This window comes from Lepisosteus platostomus, chromosome 1, assembly GCF_059453375.1.
Source record: "Lepisosteus platostomus isolate fLepPlt1 chromosome 1, fLepPlt1.hap1, whole genome shotgun sequence".
In the NCBI taxonomy this organism is placed as follows: Eukaryota; Metazoa; Chordata; class Actinopteri; order Semionotiformes; family Lepisosteidae; genus Lepisosteus; species Lepisosteus platostomus.
The window spans coordinates 6747327-6764607 of record NC_142611.1 but is presented as its reverse complement, the minus strand read 5'-3'; the positions used below and the strand labels follow the sequence as shown (position 1 = coordinate 6764607).

Here is a 17281-nt window from a genome sequence, read left to right as displayed (position 1 = left end):
ATTATAACCGCAAAATACCTTATTTGGATAAGTGAACACCCCCCTTACAATGGCATTTGTAAACTTGCTCAGGTATAACCAGTCACCTTACAGATCACAAAACAAACTAATTGGCTCCCACCTGTGATCAATTGGGGTGATTTTGAATAGTTCAGAATAAAAGCAGCTGTTTCTAGTGGATTCCACAGCTCGGAAGTGCATTTCAGAGCAAAGACTGCACTATGGGGGGAAAGGTGCTTTCAAAAGAACTTCGAGATGAAGTTGTGGAAAGGCACAAATCAGGAGATGGTATAAAAAGATTTCAAAGGCTTGAAGTATCCCAGGGAGCACAGTCAAGACCATCATTAAGAAGTGTAAAGTGTGTGGCACCTAAACCTAAATCCCTCTGAAAATCTTTGGAATGAAGAGGGCAGTCCATCAACGGTCACCACGCAGTTTGACTGAGCTGGAACAATTCTGCATTCCTCCCTCTAGGTGTGCAAAGTTGGTAGAGATGTATCCAAACAGACTCAAGGCTGTAATTCAAGCAAACCACCAAGTATTGACTCAGTGGGTGTTCTCTAATCCAACCCAGTTATTCCACTTTTTTACTTTTATTTTTTTTTCAGAAGTTTTGCTTTCTTTTTTTTTACTTGGATGTTGCAAGATACAATTTGTAAATAAAAATGGGAATGGTCTGACTTTCTATACCCACTGTATAAAGCCAATAGGTGCCATCTTCATATTGTTCCATTTTTTTTGTCACTGAGTAAATGGCACATTTAGTAAGAACAATTCAGTTCCATTTTGCCATATAGCATAATCTTCATTTTGTTCTTATATCAAGAGTGCACTTCTTCATATACATTATTATTATTTACCATCTTCAGAAGAGCTGTTAATATTTGACACAATTTCCTTAGGTTCCAAGTACAACAGGACCAAAGATGTTAATCTCAGTTACAGTAGGTAAATCAGCAAGGTAGTATCAAAGTATCAACATAAAATACATTCCTCTGTAGTTCCAGTAAACAGTATATTGTGCTTAAGTTCTATAATTATAACATGATTCACAGTCATCACGAGGACTTTGGGAATAACTTGCAGTTCTCTTAAAGCTTTCAGAGTTCATTCAGTCAGGTTTAAAGATCATTTCCCTTCACCGATAAGCATACATCACCTGTTCAATGGCTCCCTTTGGCTTTCAGAATATGTTTCAAAGCACTGCTGCTCACCTGTAAAGACTTGTAGCCTCCTGTATACTGTACACTACAGGACATTTGTGAACTTTGGACTTTTGTAGTTCCCAATACCTGAATCCAAACACTGGGTGACTGTGCCTTCTGTTGTGTTGCTCCCAGACTGTGGAGTGAGCTCCCAGCCCTTATCTGATCTTGAAAGACCTCACTTTCTTAGAACTCTCTTTTTCACTTTTAATTTGGCTGAATTTACTTCCTTTTTTGTTTTATTGGTTTATTGGGCAGTGCCTTGAGATGATGTGCTGTGAAAGGTACTATATACAATAAAAAGATTAAAAGTCCATAGCAGAGACACACCAGCTCATTGGATCAGAGCGCATTCTGGTTAGTTTAGTGTTAGGTGGACTACAAAGCCCATCAATAGCACACCACTCAAACACATGGATTAACCCCCAGGCAATGCTGGTCCCCTTTTAGGTGGGGTGAACAGGAGCAAAACTCTCTAGAGTACAGCTGCAGGGTCCACAGCAGAGATTCAGAACCACAACCTCATAGTCACTTGTCCAAAGGCTTACCCACTATACAATACTACACTGCCTCCTCTACCTAAAATTGAGGTCTTGACTCCTTTCACACGGGCAACATCAGCATTAGATAAATCATTTTAATAGCCATAATAAAGAGAAAAGCAGGTTTTGTATCATGAAATAAATGTCAGAGTACATTGTTTTCCTTTTTAAAAAAAATGATTTGTCCTTGTTTTGATTTTGATTTAAAAGTCACTTTGAATAGATGTCCTGCAATATATGAATAAATAAAAATAAATAATAAAGAATTCTGAATACATTATTGCTTGTTGCGCAGGTGTATGTAGAGGTCTAGATGTGATAGCTCACAAAGAATGTATACTAATCTTGCTCAAAATGAATCCCATCCCGAGACTAATATTAAAATCAAGCTTGTAAATGCATTCTGCCTTTGCAGGCCATGCATACTTGGAGGCGTTTGCCACAGATGGCCCAGTGATTGATCTTCTGTACTGTAAAAAGATGTTTTTCATGCCAATAAAATAGACACCAGGTATGTGTGTCTAGCCACTGGAACACAAGAGCCTGGTTCACAAAACCAGCCCAGTCAGCAGGCATGATCATGGCCAGAAATGGGAAGCTCTCTGTACTTTTCCAGAGATCTCTGGTCTTTGAGGTCTGTAGGTGTGCTGATGGCTTTAAGAAAGCATTGACAGATTTAGTTTAGCAGATTGCTTCAGAATGAACTGCGAGATACTAACCAGAGGGCACAAGCGGAAACTTGGTTAACCTGCATTTAAAACCAAGAACAGGAGGCACTTCTTTAGACCAAGAGTTGTGGGAGTATGGAGCAAACTTCCCAGCCTATAGCCTGGTTTCTTTCCTGAAGTAGCTGGGTGGACCAAATGGCCTCCTCTCTTTCGTAATCCTTTGTTATGTTTTGTTACGTAGTCATCAAAAAGGATTCAGAGACAGCTTCTGTCAGTAGTATTTATGGATCTACCTTGCTGCTAGCCGAGAGGGGTGAAAATTGTTTCAAAGGTACCCTTCAACAATGTCTGTGAGACCCCCAAATGCCCCCGGGCCTCAGGTTGAAGCCCACAGGCTGAGGAAGTGTTAAGCTTGTCTGTTTACATCTTGCTCCTGCTCCTCGTGCACTTGCTGCAGCTCTGCTCCAGATGAGCTTTCAGGTTTACTGTGCAGTGATAAGACTGGCCTCAAAGTCCAGTGCTATAACGCTATCCTGTCAGACAGGCATTACAAGAAAGCTGCTTGATCACGTTCTCTTAATTGATGTTCTTTTCTTGATGTGCATCTGAATTCACTCGGGGATGGGAGTGGGTGAGCTGTGTTTCACTAGAGGGAAACCTGTCTTGAGTGTAGCTTTTATAAGAGTACAGAAGACCAGGCAGCTGTAGAGCAACATTGTTAAAATGTCTATATTTATTTTGTGTGTATTCTAGGAGGGCAAAGAACAGCTCAGCATTCATAAATGAAACCGTCCACCATCACTGCCATTTATGGATAGATTATGTTCCCCCACTCAGTGAACTCTCTCTGTATTGTATCCACTGCTGAAGTGTGTTGCACTAGTTTTGCTTTTGTATTTAGGACCCAGTTTCTTGTCAGAATGTGCAGGAAATGCATAGTGAAACAGGTGAGTGATCAGCAATAATGCATGTACAGTGTACAGTGCTACTTTGGACTTGCATTTTACATAATGCCTTCACTGACCTCAGCTTCAGTCGTTATGATGCCCTTTCACTCTCGCCAAGATTGAGTTCACCTTGAGAATAAACCACTGGTACTGTATGTACTGTAAATGAGTCAAACCCAATCCGCTTTCAGGTTAGCTCAGTTAATTCAAACCAAAAACATTACTTGTTTGTGGAAGAAACACGGCATGTTTACCTTTGGTCCTCTTAGGTGTATTCATTTAAAACAGAGTCGGGTCAGGTAGAAGCTAACAAGCCAAGCTGCCTCGTCAAATTATACTTTTGCATTTTCCTGCTAGAGAGATTATAGGCAAATAAAATTTTGCATGTGAAGCTCAAGTTCCCAGGCATCGCCATTTTTGGTATTTCTTTTAAACTGAAACAATTTACTTTTCAAGTTAAAGCTACCGGTTAAAATATTCTGTCACTTTTCTGTTTCTACAGACATAACAGACACCTAGTTAAATATGGTTGTGCCAGGAACAGATCTTTGTTTATACAGGTGAATTCATGGTGAATATGACTGATTGTCACCATGCCAAAGGGAAGTACACAGGACATTGACTTCCTACATTTCAAACTAGTTTCTTTTTAGAAAATAAATACTCCAGTGTGTGGAGCTTTGTGAGAGACTCTGCAGGATTATGATGATGATCTTACACAATCTAGAACAGATTCTTCCAGGAATGTTTCCTTTGTTGGAAGATGGACTTTGACTTCCTACATTTTTAACCAGTTTTATTTTTAGTGAGGACAGAACACTCGGCCTCACTCTGTTACAAGTGCCATTTGTGATTAATACAAATCTACAATACTTTTTTATATAAGAAGAAATGTTTTACTGGAAGAAACTATACTGCCAAAATAACTTCTGTGAGATTCTTCGAGAAACGTGTTTGACATTTTTAAATAAAAAAGCTACCGAGATTCACATTTCTTCTAACTTGTGATGTTTCAGATGTTCTTATGCATGAACCTTGAATCTATACAGTTTAAAATATCGATTGCTGAAAGATGGTGTAGCTCGTGAAGAAGCCACAGTATAACTTGACATCTTTAGTCCCGGGAGAAAACGAAAATGAACTCGACTGAGGTACAGTACTGTACCTGCTCCCACCTCGTCTTTACTGAGAACGCCTTTGGAGAAAGGTGTGAGGACACTGTCAAAGGGCCATCCTAATAAGCGGCTGCAACATTTGTAGTCCAAAATAACTTTCCCCGTTTTCGTTGAATGTGGAGAACGATTGACTACTTTTGTATGAAATGTACAGTAAGCCTTTATTAAAAATCCACCATGGTTTACGATTTTAAAAAGCCTCCTAGCTCTGGGATATTGGGTTTTGTTGCGGTTCTGAGATTGTGCCAACTTTATTGTGAAATGTGACCAACTCACGACTTTAATTGAGCAATGTTAAAATAATTTACCGCAACTGCCTCGCGTTTTATGCACAAGGTTTCGCCTCTTGGTTTGAATCTGCTTACGCGATGAGATGAGATGTCACCCTATCGTGAGTAATATCAGGAATATGATCTTTATCAAGCATAAAAACCGATTGTATGCATCGAGACGTTTTTGAAGCGCATTTGGGTAACTGAAAGCCACTCTCTGTTGGTGTTGTATGCTCTGTGTCTGGTTATCTGGACACTTGTTTTCAGCACCACTGAAAATATGCCAGGTTTTAAAATACGAAAATGCTTCTTTCCCTAGTATACCGACTACAATGTTCACTAGTTCAGCTACTAGTATTGCCTTTATTGTATTTATTATACACAGATAGGTGAGGGATATCCTATAACAATGGAAAAAGAGGAACCTGCTACATATTCATTCGTTGCTCTATCATTCGTATCTACAAATGAATCAAACCCCCCCTCCCAGTTTCTCTGAATGGTTGACGTCACAAAAAGTCACGAGTTAGTGACAGTACCTATTAACCCTCAGTATCTATTGCGCAGTTATTTTAAGTAAAATTATGGAATCAAAAGGCATATCTGTTTTATTTCCATCTGTTCAATAGCCTGTATCAACTCCAAATAAAGGAGCAACATTTAAATAGGAGTTTGAGACTGGTTTGAACTAGATTTTCCATCACCGCAAGCATGAAAATACCATGGTCAAAAGGTGGTGTCACGACTGGCATTCTGTGATATAACACGTCAGAACACAATGAACACTATTGGGGATTGTTCGTTTGCTTGTTAATTAGTAATGTATCTACCTAGAAAATTATCATTAGACACGTCGGCGATTAAAAAATACAATATCTGTATTTGATTCCTTTAAATATAAATACATCAACACGAAAGGTTTGTGATACTAAAAGTGACCAGAAAATCACATAGAAAATGTACACAATTGAAATGTACGTTAATCCTGTTTGCTTTTAATCTAAAAATTGGTGTCCTTTCCAGCTGGTTGGTAAACGGAGCATCACACCTGAACAGCAGTGTTAAAGGGACATAGCCCTAGGAACGACTGTGCGATTAATCACGCCGTTTTATGCTGTTAATTTCCTATACAAATAATGCTGGTGGTCAAACCTTTGAAATTAAAATATGTACATTTAGTATTTCTGAGATACATGTTGACCCCTCTGGTAGTTTCCACAATGTGGTTACCTCTTCATAACGACGAGTCACTTTCGTATCTCCGGTTATGCTAACCGGGAATTCAGATCCTCATAAACGCGCTCAAGAAAAGACCGGAGAAGTGCCGTTAGCGGATTATGATTTTCACTCTTGAAAGAGGAACAGTCTACAAAGGATTAGATATCAAGATTTAAAAACAAAAAACAAAACAAAAACAAACAACAATATCCAATTCGAAAGAATTAACGACCAGATTCGCGTCATCTTTCTGAAAACGATCCCACCGTGACTGGGAGTATTTATTCCTTCATATTCCCAAAAGTGAATCACAAAACCAAAGCTTTTGTATTACACTCCGAGCAAAACATGAATAAAAAAGTAAAAGCTGACAGGATTCTTTGCCTGTGCAATTGGACCCGAAGACTTAAAAAAATAACTTCCGTATTATTTTTGAATCACGCAAACGAAAAGGTATCGTGTGATATGAATACCAATTAGAGGAGCACTTGACCAAAACTTTTTGTCTTTCGTTTGACAGTGAGTGTTGTTGTCTGACCTCTCCGACCAGGAATAGACGCCTTCCTGATCACGGCTGGATCTATTTATTTATATTCTGTTCTTGAAGGACCCGGATTGGGTATAGGTATTAAAATCAGACCATTTTTTCCCGACTCTGCATCACTAGATTACAATTATAGTGATGGCAGTGGTATTCTTTATCAATATTGATGTGTGTGCATTTTAAAAAATCGGGGATTTTCCCGAAAACCACGAAAATCACCCGTCTAAATTGAGTTGATCCACCCGGGGTCTCTTCTAAAACTGGATATCACGAACTATGAATCAGAAAGAAAAAGTACTTAATGTTTCGATTTGTTAACTGATGAACACTTTTCTATAATACTCAGCACAGGAAAGGAAATTAAATGTAACTACTAAAAGTAGTCAATTTTCAAATGCCGCAAGCTTTATACAATATGAAGAGAGAAGGTTACCAATGAGAATAAGACGATAAGACGGTCTCTTTCTGTTACAGTACATACTGAATGGCAGTTTAAAATAGCGGGTCTTTTCATTATTTTTGTACCGGCTGACCCAAACTGCGCTAATAATGAGCCATCTTCAAATCAATCGATTCTTATCAGTATTTTATGTTCATATAAATATCAAATTATTTAATAATGATGAAATATTAAATATACATTGTTGAAATATGTTGGAAATTGCACAAAACGGAAACACCTAGTATTCCGAAACCTCTAAAAATGACCACAGACAGTTTTTATATTACTTTACACAGCACAATTTCTTCACACACACAAAACGTGAATTCTAAACAACTTGCAATTTCAAATTTGAATATTTATAAAAAAAAACAATCGAATGGTTTTACAATGCGTCTTGGAGCAAGCCAAAGCTTATTTTGTTAAATGCTATTTCATTTTTCTTTTTTCCATCAGTGTAAGTCGGCTCCAGCAGTTTACAATATATTTCATATCAACGCATAAAAACAAACTTTGAAACGCTATTTTTTAGTTCCTACTTTAAAAACTATTCACGTCTTCTGAATGATAACTACTGTATTTGGAACATAGTTTAATATATAAATATTTTAAAGTGCAATATATGTAAAATACAAACTTAACTATCTTCGTTACTGGAGTAGCGGGCTCACAGGGATTCTAAAGCCTTTCAAGGTACAGTAGCTAAAATAATCGAACAATCCGTGCACTTCAAGAAATCAATCCAACATACACTTGGTAAAGAGTAAGAAATTGCCTTGAAAACATTAGAACACATTTTAAAAACCCTGGACTGTGCGGAGGTCCATAGATCTTTTTTAAACGAGAGAGAAAAAATACCATAGCGTATAAAATATACTGTGATCTTATAATCATACATAAAACAATACTTCGACGCTTCTTTGCAGTTTTGTTTTCTAAAACCTTAAATCATAAATTAAACGTAAGTGATCGTGACATTTACAGCTCTAAAAACGCTACGACGTCCCCGTGTCCATTTTCTCTGGCAAGATCAATGGGTAGCCGGCTGTTGTTATCCTTCACGTTTCTGTCGGCGTTGTACTGGACTAACACCTTGACCGTGCACAGGTAGCCCTCCCTGGCCGCGTCGTGCAGCGGCGTGCTAAACGTGCTGCAGTCGGAGACGTTCGGGTCCGCTCCGTGGGACAGCAGCAGCTCCGCCACTATCGGGTTCCCCATCATCATAACCTGCACGGTGGTCAAACATAGTGAAGAATAATTTGAGTGACTTTTTTCTTTTACTGTCACTCAGAACGGTAAATGTTGCGGCAACAACAATAACGTCTTGGAAATATGTTAGATTTCTGTGTCCAAACCGGCAGGAAAAAACGACGGCAAACAAGTTAATTGGCAATGCTTTTTGTGACAAAGTAAAAAAAAAAAGCACAACAAAATACACTTTGCATAAACCCTGTGATTAGAGCTTATTTTTGTCTGCTGACTTTAACGTATAAACTTATCACAAATTTGTGTTTTAGATACCAGATTTTGTAAATTACACACTGGTAATACAACGTGAAAAAAAACAGTAGATTCCTTAACATTTTATAAATCGTCTAATGACATTTTTCGATTCTTTATGTACTCACTTAAGAGTAAGGTACTCCATGAGGAAAAGATGAGAAATCGTTTAACTTCACTTCAAGAATAAGTCTAAACTTAATTTCCAATAGGCTAATGTCTTAGACTTGATAAAACAACAACGCGTTGTTTCTATTTGAACAACAATTTTTAATTCTCAGTACCTAGTATATGCTAGTATGAGCTAATACAGATCTGTCTGTAGTTTACGTTAAAGAAGCCACTAATTTCTGAAAAAGTGAGTAAATATTACGACTGTTATTTTGTTTAAATAAAAAAAAAACGTTTACCTGCACTTCAAGACAATAATCTAGCCCTGTAATAAATGTTCAACAAATAAGTTGATTTATTATCTTGGTGCTTGTTCATTCTGCTCGCTGCTCTTAGAGATACTAATACCCGTTATGTTTTTAAGTATATTTACTGCTTTCGATAGAAAGTACTGTACTGTATTTTCATGTCTGCGCTACAGGTTGTTGGCTATCGATTAGTCACGTGTAAATTTACGATGAAGGACAAAAATGTATGGGTTAAACATTTTCTAATAAATTGATTGTGACCACAAACAATAAATTGGTTGCTTCTCATTTTCAAAACATAAAATGTAAATACTTGTGTGCTATATATGGAATCTTTCAATAATATTTCCCATTAATTTTTTAATAAATACATACAGTACTGTATACTGTATACCGAGCAAGTTTAAACAAATGGAATTAATGAACAGTGAAAACTTGAACAGAATGAGACATGCTGTGGTTTTCCAAATGCAATAATTTTAATTTAGAACAGACATATTTTGAAAAATATGTCTAAATGTAAAATAATAAGAAGGATGTATCCTGTTTCCAACTACAAATTTGATACGCAAGATATCTGGATGGTAATAAAGTGAAATCAGTTATATATAAAGACGTTTGCTTTTAATCCGAGATTGCTCCCATTTAAAAAAAAAACGAAACACTTAACGATAATGTTAATACTCATCATTTCTAATAATGATAAAAATGTCAAAAACCAAACAATTAAATTAACTTGGAAATTCTCAATACATTGGCCTTAGAAAATTAACCATTTTAGAGAAGACATTTCTGTGTTAATTTTCCTAATTTAAGAAATCTCAGTTGATACATGTCGTATTGATTTCAAATCTTCGGTGTAAGATTTTTCCCCCAAAGAGTTTAAACAGTACGTCCACATACTGTAAACTGTAATTTTACTGAAGACTAGAAAACTATACACACACATATACGCTATGGATTATTGGATATGACATATACTATACTATAATGACTATATACTACATATACTATAATTTGCATTTTATTATTTTTTAAAACGTCAATAGAGGCGTATTTCTATTTAAACCTTAGGCCTATGGTCCTTATTAGCATACATGAATTTTGAAAAACAAATAAGCGTCATGTTCTGTCATGACAGGCGTCGTTTCTCTTATCCTGTATCTATACCTGCCTCACATAAATGATCTCCTTATCCCACGCAACAACTACCTTTACCGCTATTTAATCTATAATTTCCGAATACAAGTTAACCTCCACAGCAGGCTGAAAATGTAATTTATTCAGTTCAGCCTATTATGACCTACCTGAAGAGGGGTCCGACCAAAGGCGTTAACATCATTGGGATCGATGCCGGCTTTCAGTAATTGTTCGACCAGAATAATGTTGCCAGTGGCTGCGGCAGATGACAAGATATCTCCAGAGCTCATGGTGAACAAAAAAAAGAAATCGCGCAAGTCCTTTTTCCCAGAACCGGTACTAAAACTGATACTTCATTTGACAGGTCGTAGTTTCGCAAAGTGCATCGCGATGTAAAAAACGCCTGAAGCAAATCCCGCATGAACGTCCAGTATTTCCGTCTGCTAGGGTCAGGTCTACATGAAACTGGGACCGTCAAATCGGGATTTCTTGTAGTGTCGCCTTGGAGTTAAGGGGTATTTGTTCTGACTTGTCTTGTCTGAACTGCAGACGAGAACTGCCAAACTCCTCCTATTGAGAGTATCACTGCGCACGCCCAATGTCAAGTACACCAGGAAGGGGAAGGCCGGCTGATAGGTTAAACGAGAATGTTGTCCCGTCCATGACGTACCGGGCAACACGACAGACCTTTACATTTTATTTGACCAAGCTCCTCCTTCAGCTAGGGAAAAGCTAGTCCCTTGATAGTACAGCCCATGCAGTACAGAGATATTTCATGTGAGGCTACTGGACACAACTGCGTTTCGCTCATCGCTCCCATGCCTGCGCTGTGATGCAGATGTTCGGTTTAGCTACAGTAGTTTAATCCGCTCCAACCGAGACGGGAGCGTCTGGTTGCATTTCTTGCGTTTCTTCACAGAGGGTTTTTGGTTGGCTACTGTCATTTATGAAAGGATTCCTCGCCATTAAATCTAAGTGATAGTGACATAAAAGACAGACTGGCGCAGAAAACGAGGCTTTTCTACGGATCTTTAGATTACATTTTTAAATACGATGATTTAAATTGATGCAGCCTAAACGTATGTTCAAATATGGAGAAGTTTTTTTAGTTTTTTTTGGCACAATGCCATTTCTTCTATATTAATATTCTGTGATAAAAGCATTGTTAGTAAACTACATTTGCGAGTTCAGATCGGGTGAATCACCAATGAAGAGATTTCTAGAGTCTAAAATGTTTCTTTATCTCAATTGTCCCTTCAAATTATGTCTTCGTTCTCCACTAAAATGTTTCAGTTCTAATAGTTTTTCGAAATTTCTGGAGTCTGTCCAGTCTAATGATTCAAAGTAAATCAAGAAAATATCTCAAAGGAATAGTTCCATATCTGCCAGTCACACAATGTTGTTCAACTTGTAAATTAACCGCGAGAAGTTGTGACGTTTCTTGTTCAATCTAGCTTTATTTTAAATAATGGGAAAAAATCCTAGCCTTTTGGAAATGTTGATGTCCTCACAAGAAACAATAATCATCTTAAATGTTGAATAACAAGGTTTAATTTGAAATATGACACGCTGTATGTTTGATTGATCTTTTGGGCTTTTAGAAATCAGTATATAAAAATTGCGCAACTTTTAGCTTCTAGCCCGATACGGTACCAATGACGGTATTTAGCCATTTATTTAGCAAAGTATTATTTTATCATTTAAAATTGATCAAAACGTGTCGCAGAACATCAAGTTTAAAAATATCTTTAGATAAAACACTAAATACGCGTGTCCAAATAAAATGTAATGTTTTCTGTATTGAGTTAATTGAGTTAATCATATTAGAAATGTTCTTCTTACATGCATGTATTTATGCCAGAATGCTTTTGGAAAATTACGCTATCTACACTCAAGAATAAATGATAATAAGAACCCTAATTAAATTATTTATATATGCAGTTAAATACATTTAAAACATTAGACACGTAATGAGCTTCATTTTTATAGAAATCTTTTGCAGTATTTGACTATGGTTTTCAATATGTTCTAAAGATCGTATTTTATATTTTAGATATAGAAAACATTTTTTTTAAATAATGACTTTTGTATTAAATGGATAAATCTGAATGTGTATATCGAACGAAACATCCAGAGGGCACAAAAAAAAATCCAATAATGTCCAAAATGGTATTTGAGTATCAAGTGGACACGCGTACATTGTTTGGTCAAATTTAAATAGCTGAATAATCGCGATTCTCTGAAATTCCCAGGAGATATGCACAGAAATATCTTCCTCCCAGATTTTGGTGTTTTTCCTTTGCCCCAAATCAGTCTGGCCTGATACAAGTGCTAGATAAAGCACGGGTCCTAATTAATATATTCACATGTATTGATCCGCTAATTTCTGGGAGGTCTGTGTTATCGAGCAAATAATGTCTTCACCTCGTGTATTAAACGGACATATTTATTAGACACCTTTATTATGATCAGTGAACAATTGCTTAATAAACTTTGAAGTGCTAGATTATTTTCAGACAAGATTATACTTACGCACTAATCCCATTCAATAATAAATCAAGATTTATTGTATTTCTTTTTGGGGTAAGGGTTAGTTTAATTTAAAAAAAATGTTTTAAGTCTGAAAATGTTTTCAATGTTTCAAAAAATGTTGCTCTGGAGAGCAGCGCCACCCTGTGGCCCTTTCAGGGTGCTGTTGGACCTGAATGTAGTGCTGTTGCCGTTGGAAATCATTTGTATGATCTTCCTCACCCCACCTTTCTTTAACGAGGCCTTTTATTTACCTGCTTATTTGTTTAAACACTTTGTTCGGCCGAGTCCTCGGCTTCGACATTTCCCCTGATTCAAACGTGTATTGTTCTGCAAACAGAACTTCTCTCCTCGGCGTGTTTATTTAGAGTTTGCAAGCCTCGTTTCTGTCTAAACAGCACTGAACAGTTCATCGAGTTAGGGAGAATCAGATACAGGTGGCCACGACAATGTATCACACAGACATCGCTTTTCTTTTTCATTCCGCAGAGGTACGACGGGTTACATTTCAAGCTCCAGCTAACACACAACAGAGCGAGAGAAGTTGTGATCCTCACAAATGGATACGGGATCGATTCCAATGACAAATCCCACTCACCCTTAAAAATACCTCTGATAGTCAATCTGAGTCTGTTAGGCTGCGGTTTAGACCTTGGATGTAACACAAGCTGGTGGAAACAGGGGTCCCTTAGGACCAAGGTCATGAGCCACTGTCAAAAAGGATCAGTTGCAATGAACATGAGAATATATTGCAGAGCTACACACCAGTATGCTGGTTGCAATTGACACGGAAACATTTTCAGTATTTACACAATACTAAAGAGTTTATTTAACAAGAGTCTGACATTTGAACCATGCCAGTTACTTAATTCATGCCCAACCCCCCAGACTGGGGACCTATTGTGCATATCTGGAATTAGTTGGGAAAACATTTAGCCAATGCCAGGTACTGGCTTGTCCAGAACCTATGAGAGCAATGAGACAGAGCCACACAAGTGTCTGCAAACTGCTACGAAGCATGTGTGCAAGCAGCTTGTGTTGCCTGAACCATGAACTCTCAGCTCTCTAGCTTGTGACTTTCACAGCTGAGCCCTGCTGATCAGCACTGTTGATGAGAAATGTTGATTAGTAGCATGAATGTATCTCAGTCACGTCTGTTCGAGGAAATGTCCGCGTACCTGCTACAAAACCAGATGGCCATTTCCCTGATAAGAACTTTGTGAATCTGTTGCTACTGTAATTCATTTATCTTTTGATATTCTGCATATACACAGTAAAACCTTATGAGGGAATCATGTAAATCGCTGAAGTCAAACCAATGTTAAAAACAGGATCCTGACACCTGCTTGTCTAGAATGCAAATTAAGGAAGGACACTGGCACCTCCCACAGTCTTGAATGACTCAGATTGTGGCCACAGCATTTCTTTGTTTCTGGTGGTTAAATAAAGGAAAAATAACTTAAAACACAAAGCTTTTTACAACAACTACAAACTAAACTCAAAACGAAAGACACACATTATTGATCTACAATTGTTTACAAAGACCAATTTGAGAATCTATTCTCAATTGTCCTCTCAATTTTCATACGAACAATATAAAGACCAATTTTAATACAAACTAACCAAGATTCTCCGATAACAAAAGACCCTTCATAGGACAGTCTCAACTCTAAAACCAAACTGAACTAAATCGAGACAACTCCTCTAAACCAGCTAAGGCAGCCTAGAAATACTTAGCTCTTCCTGATGGCTGCTAAAAGGAAATAAATATACAAACACAAACATAAATAGCTGGAGATAGTAGTAAAGGTGAAACAGCAGTTTCACTGTGGCTGCTGACTTTGAATGTTACAAAGCGGAATTAGTGGTCTGACAGTTCTGCTTTTTAATGTTGTGTAATATCTAGAGTTCATGTATATTCAAATATAACAATTATATTTCTATTCAATATACAATTATGTTTAGATTAAATTCAAAATCCCTGTTTTATATATATATATGAATCTAGGTTTTTCTCAGTCATATACACCACATTGTGATTTTATGGTGTCTAACCTTTATCTAGTCCTCACCAAGCCTTAACAATAGTTTAATCTAATCTCATGTGACAGATAACACGCACATTTTACTTTTATGTCATTATTTATTAAACAAAAAACTGCCAACATTCAATATGCTTGTGTGAAACACTAAGTGCACCTTTACTGCATCCATATCAGGGAGTGCTTCCACCAAAGAAACTTTGTCAGTATGGTATGGAAATAACACACAGCTGTCATGAATGTGTTGTTGTTGAAGCCAGTACCTAGACATCTTTCAAGAAACTGATGTGACTGCTGAGATTCATGTGATAAATATATTTGCCTAGGAAGGTAAACAGTGAGACAATATCACTGTATGTAAAAATACATTGGACAATATGTATACATGTACTTAATTAATTACAAAAATGCTTCAGAATGTCCTAAGGCTTTTACCAAAAGATACATCAGACATCTTTGCTTTTACAGCTACTTATATTCAATAATATGCTCACACACCCAAGTCACAATATTGTGAACTTACACAACTAAAAGAGGAAAATGAAATGATACAAACAAGAGGTGGACATTGAGCTTAACAAGGCTGTTTGATAGTAGTTAAGCACTTCCTTGAATGACATCAGGGTATCTGCTTTACAGTACATAGCATCATGTCATGATTCAGGAAAGTATTCAAATCTGCACCAAGGATTTTTCATATCCTGAAAGATATGATTGTTTTTTTTTACTATGATCTCACCACAGTCTCTTCATATTCTTGCCTGTGTTTGGGCGTTTTTCAGGTATGGAACAACCATTAGCAAATCTTTCTTCTGTCCCACCAAAGCATAGCCAAGTCATGCTTCACATGTGATGCAGACTCATTGCTCGTTATTAAACAATAGAACATAAAACAGGATGAAAAGAGGCCATTCAGGCCATGTAGCCTGTATGGCAATTAGTAATTAACTGATTCAAGGATCTCGTCCAGCCAATTCTTAAAGTAAGCCAGAGCATCGGCTTCAACAAAATTGCTGGGTAGCTTGTTCCATACTCCACCAACCAGTTTTGGGACTGACAGTGATCTCAAGGGGGGTGAGACTAAGTTTTGGATACTTTCAGCCTTCAGTAAGAATGCAGGAAATATACTCCATAAGGAAGCTGAAGAGGAAGAACCTGAGTTTTGAAAAAAAAACTCCTTTCAAATACAATGTAGGTATAAAGGGATTCTGGACATTTTTTCCAACCCCAGAGATCACTTTAAACCAGATTTCATAAAAATTGTATTCTGTGTTCTCTGCTTTCAAAAATGTCATGACAGCACAGTACTTGAGTTCCTCTTTTTTTCACATCCTTAATGGTACAACACAAAATGTCTGACTATGAAACACAAAAGTCTTAATTAAGGAAAACGATCAATCTACAGACCTAAGGAGTTTGAGGAGAGTTTGTAGTAAACTATTTTATAGTTTAAATGCAACAGTATGTTCCTCTGTCTTTGACACAAAATGGAAGAAGAGATATAGGCCTGTAATTACAGGACACTCTAGATTCCAAACTGTACCTTTTTAACAAAGCTTTAATGGCAGCCCTTTTAAATACTGTTCATACACAACACAGGAAGTACAGATGTAACCGTGAAATCGACTGTGAAAATTTACACCTATACAACTGCCTTTGTAATTCCTATTGAAATACTTACTCTGCTGCTAAAAGCAGTTATCTGACCAAGACAGGTCAGATCTTGGGAAGGTAAGGTTTCCTCATGAAATTCCAATATTACAAATGATGGTAAACATTTACAATGGTTGCAGTGTATAGATGCACTAATTTATCATCTATGTTTTACCACATTATTTAAATATGTTTCCAAGACACTGACCTTAAAGTACTTAACAGGTTCTGTTATACATTGTACCGCAAGAGGGCATTATACACTAAAACTAACTATGCAATGGTGTTAAGGGCAACGTTTTATAAACTACTGAGCGTTTAATCTTATCTCAGATTGGGTTTCTGAGAAAATACAATTCCCTGTATGTAAAAAGCATGCTCTGCATATAAATAATGCTGTTTAATTAAGTATTATTTTCTTAATCCTTTATTATCATCTTGATGGCAGTAGATCAGTCATTTAAATACGTGCAATAAAGTTTTTATTTTGACATTTAGTTTTGCAAGCTAATCTTTCTGAGTAGGACTGATCAGCACTGATCAAGGAATTCAGAAGGTGCCGTTTGTTTCCTGTACATAGATGTCTTCAACGTTACTGAACAAATAAGTTAAAATATTTTGTCACACCTTTTCTAGGACAGACTGTGACAGAGGTCCCCTAATTTAGACTTTGGAAGCGGAGCCTCACTACAATAATACCGAAATCAATACAGACGTGTACCCCTCGGAAAGAAACGGAGAAGTCAAACTTTAACCTAGCAAAGACATTCAGTCCAAACAGACGTCACCGGCGGAGCTTAGCACTCAATTATTGGTCTCCAGTCGGACAAATCAGAATCAGAGATTTCCTACAACGCCCACTGCAGTTTAAGGCCTGGTTTCTGTAAATCAGAGGAGAGATGCGCTGTGTTCCTTGGTTTGTCAGGCTATCAGATAAAAAAGAGCAAAGCTAACATCGATATAATTGCACCACAATTCTGCATTG

General features: G+C 37.1%; 1 protein-coding gene across 1 annotated transcript; it reads right to left on the bottom strand.

Annotated features, from left to right (window-relative positions):
* Positions 1-7140: 7140 nt before the first annotated feature.
* Positions 7141-10639, bottom strand: LOC148677613 (cyclin-dependent kinase 4 inhibitor B-like). The gene is made up of 2 exons (XM_088603443.1): positions 10240-10639; positions 7141-8240 (listed from the first exon to the last, which is right to left on the bottom strand). The coding sequence occupies exons 1-2, from the start codon at positions 10360-10362 to the stop codon at positions 7992-7994; spliced, it is 372 nt and encodes a 123-aa protein (XP_088459569.1). The 5' UTR covers positions 10363-10639; the 3' UTR covers positions 7141-7991.
* Positions 10640-17281: the final 6642 nt, after the last annotated feature.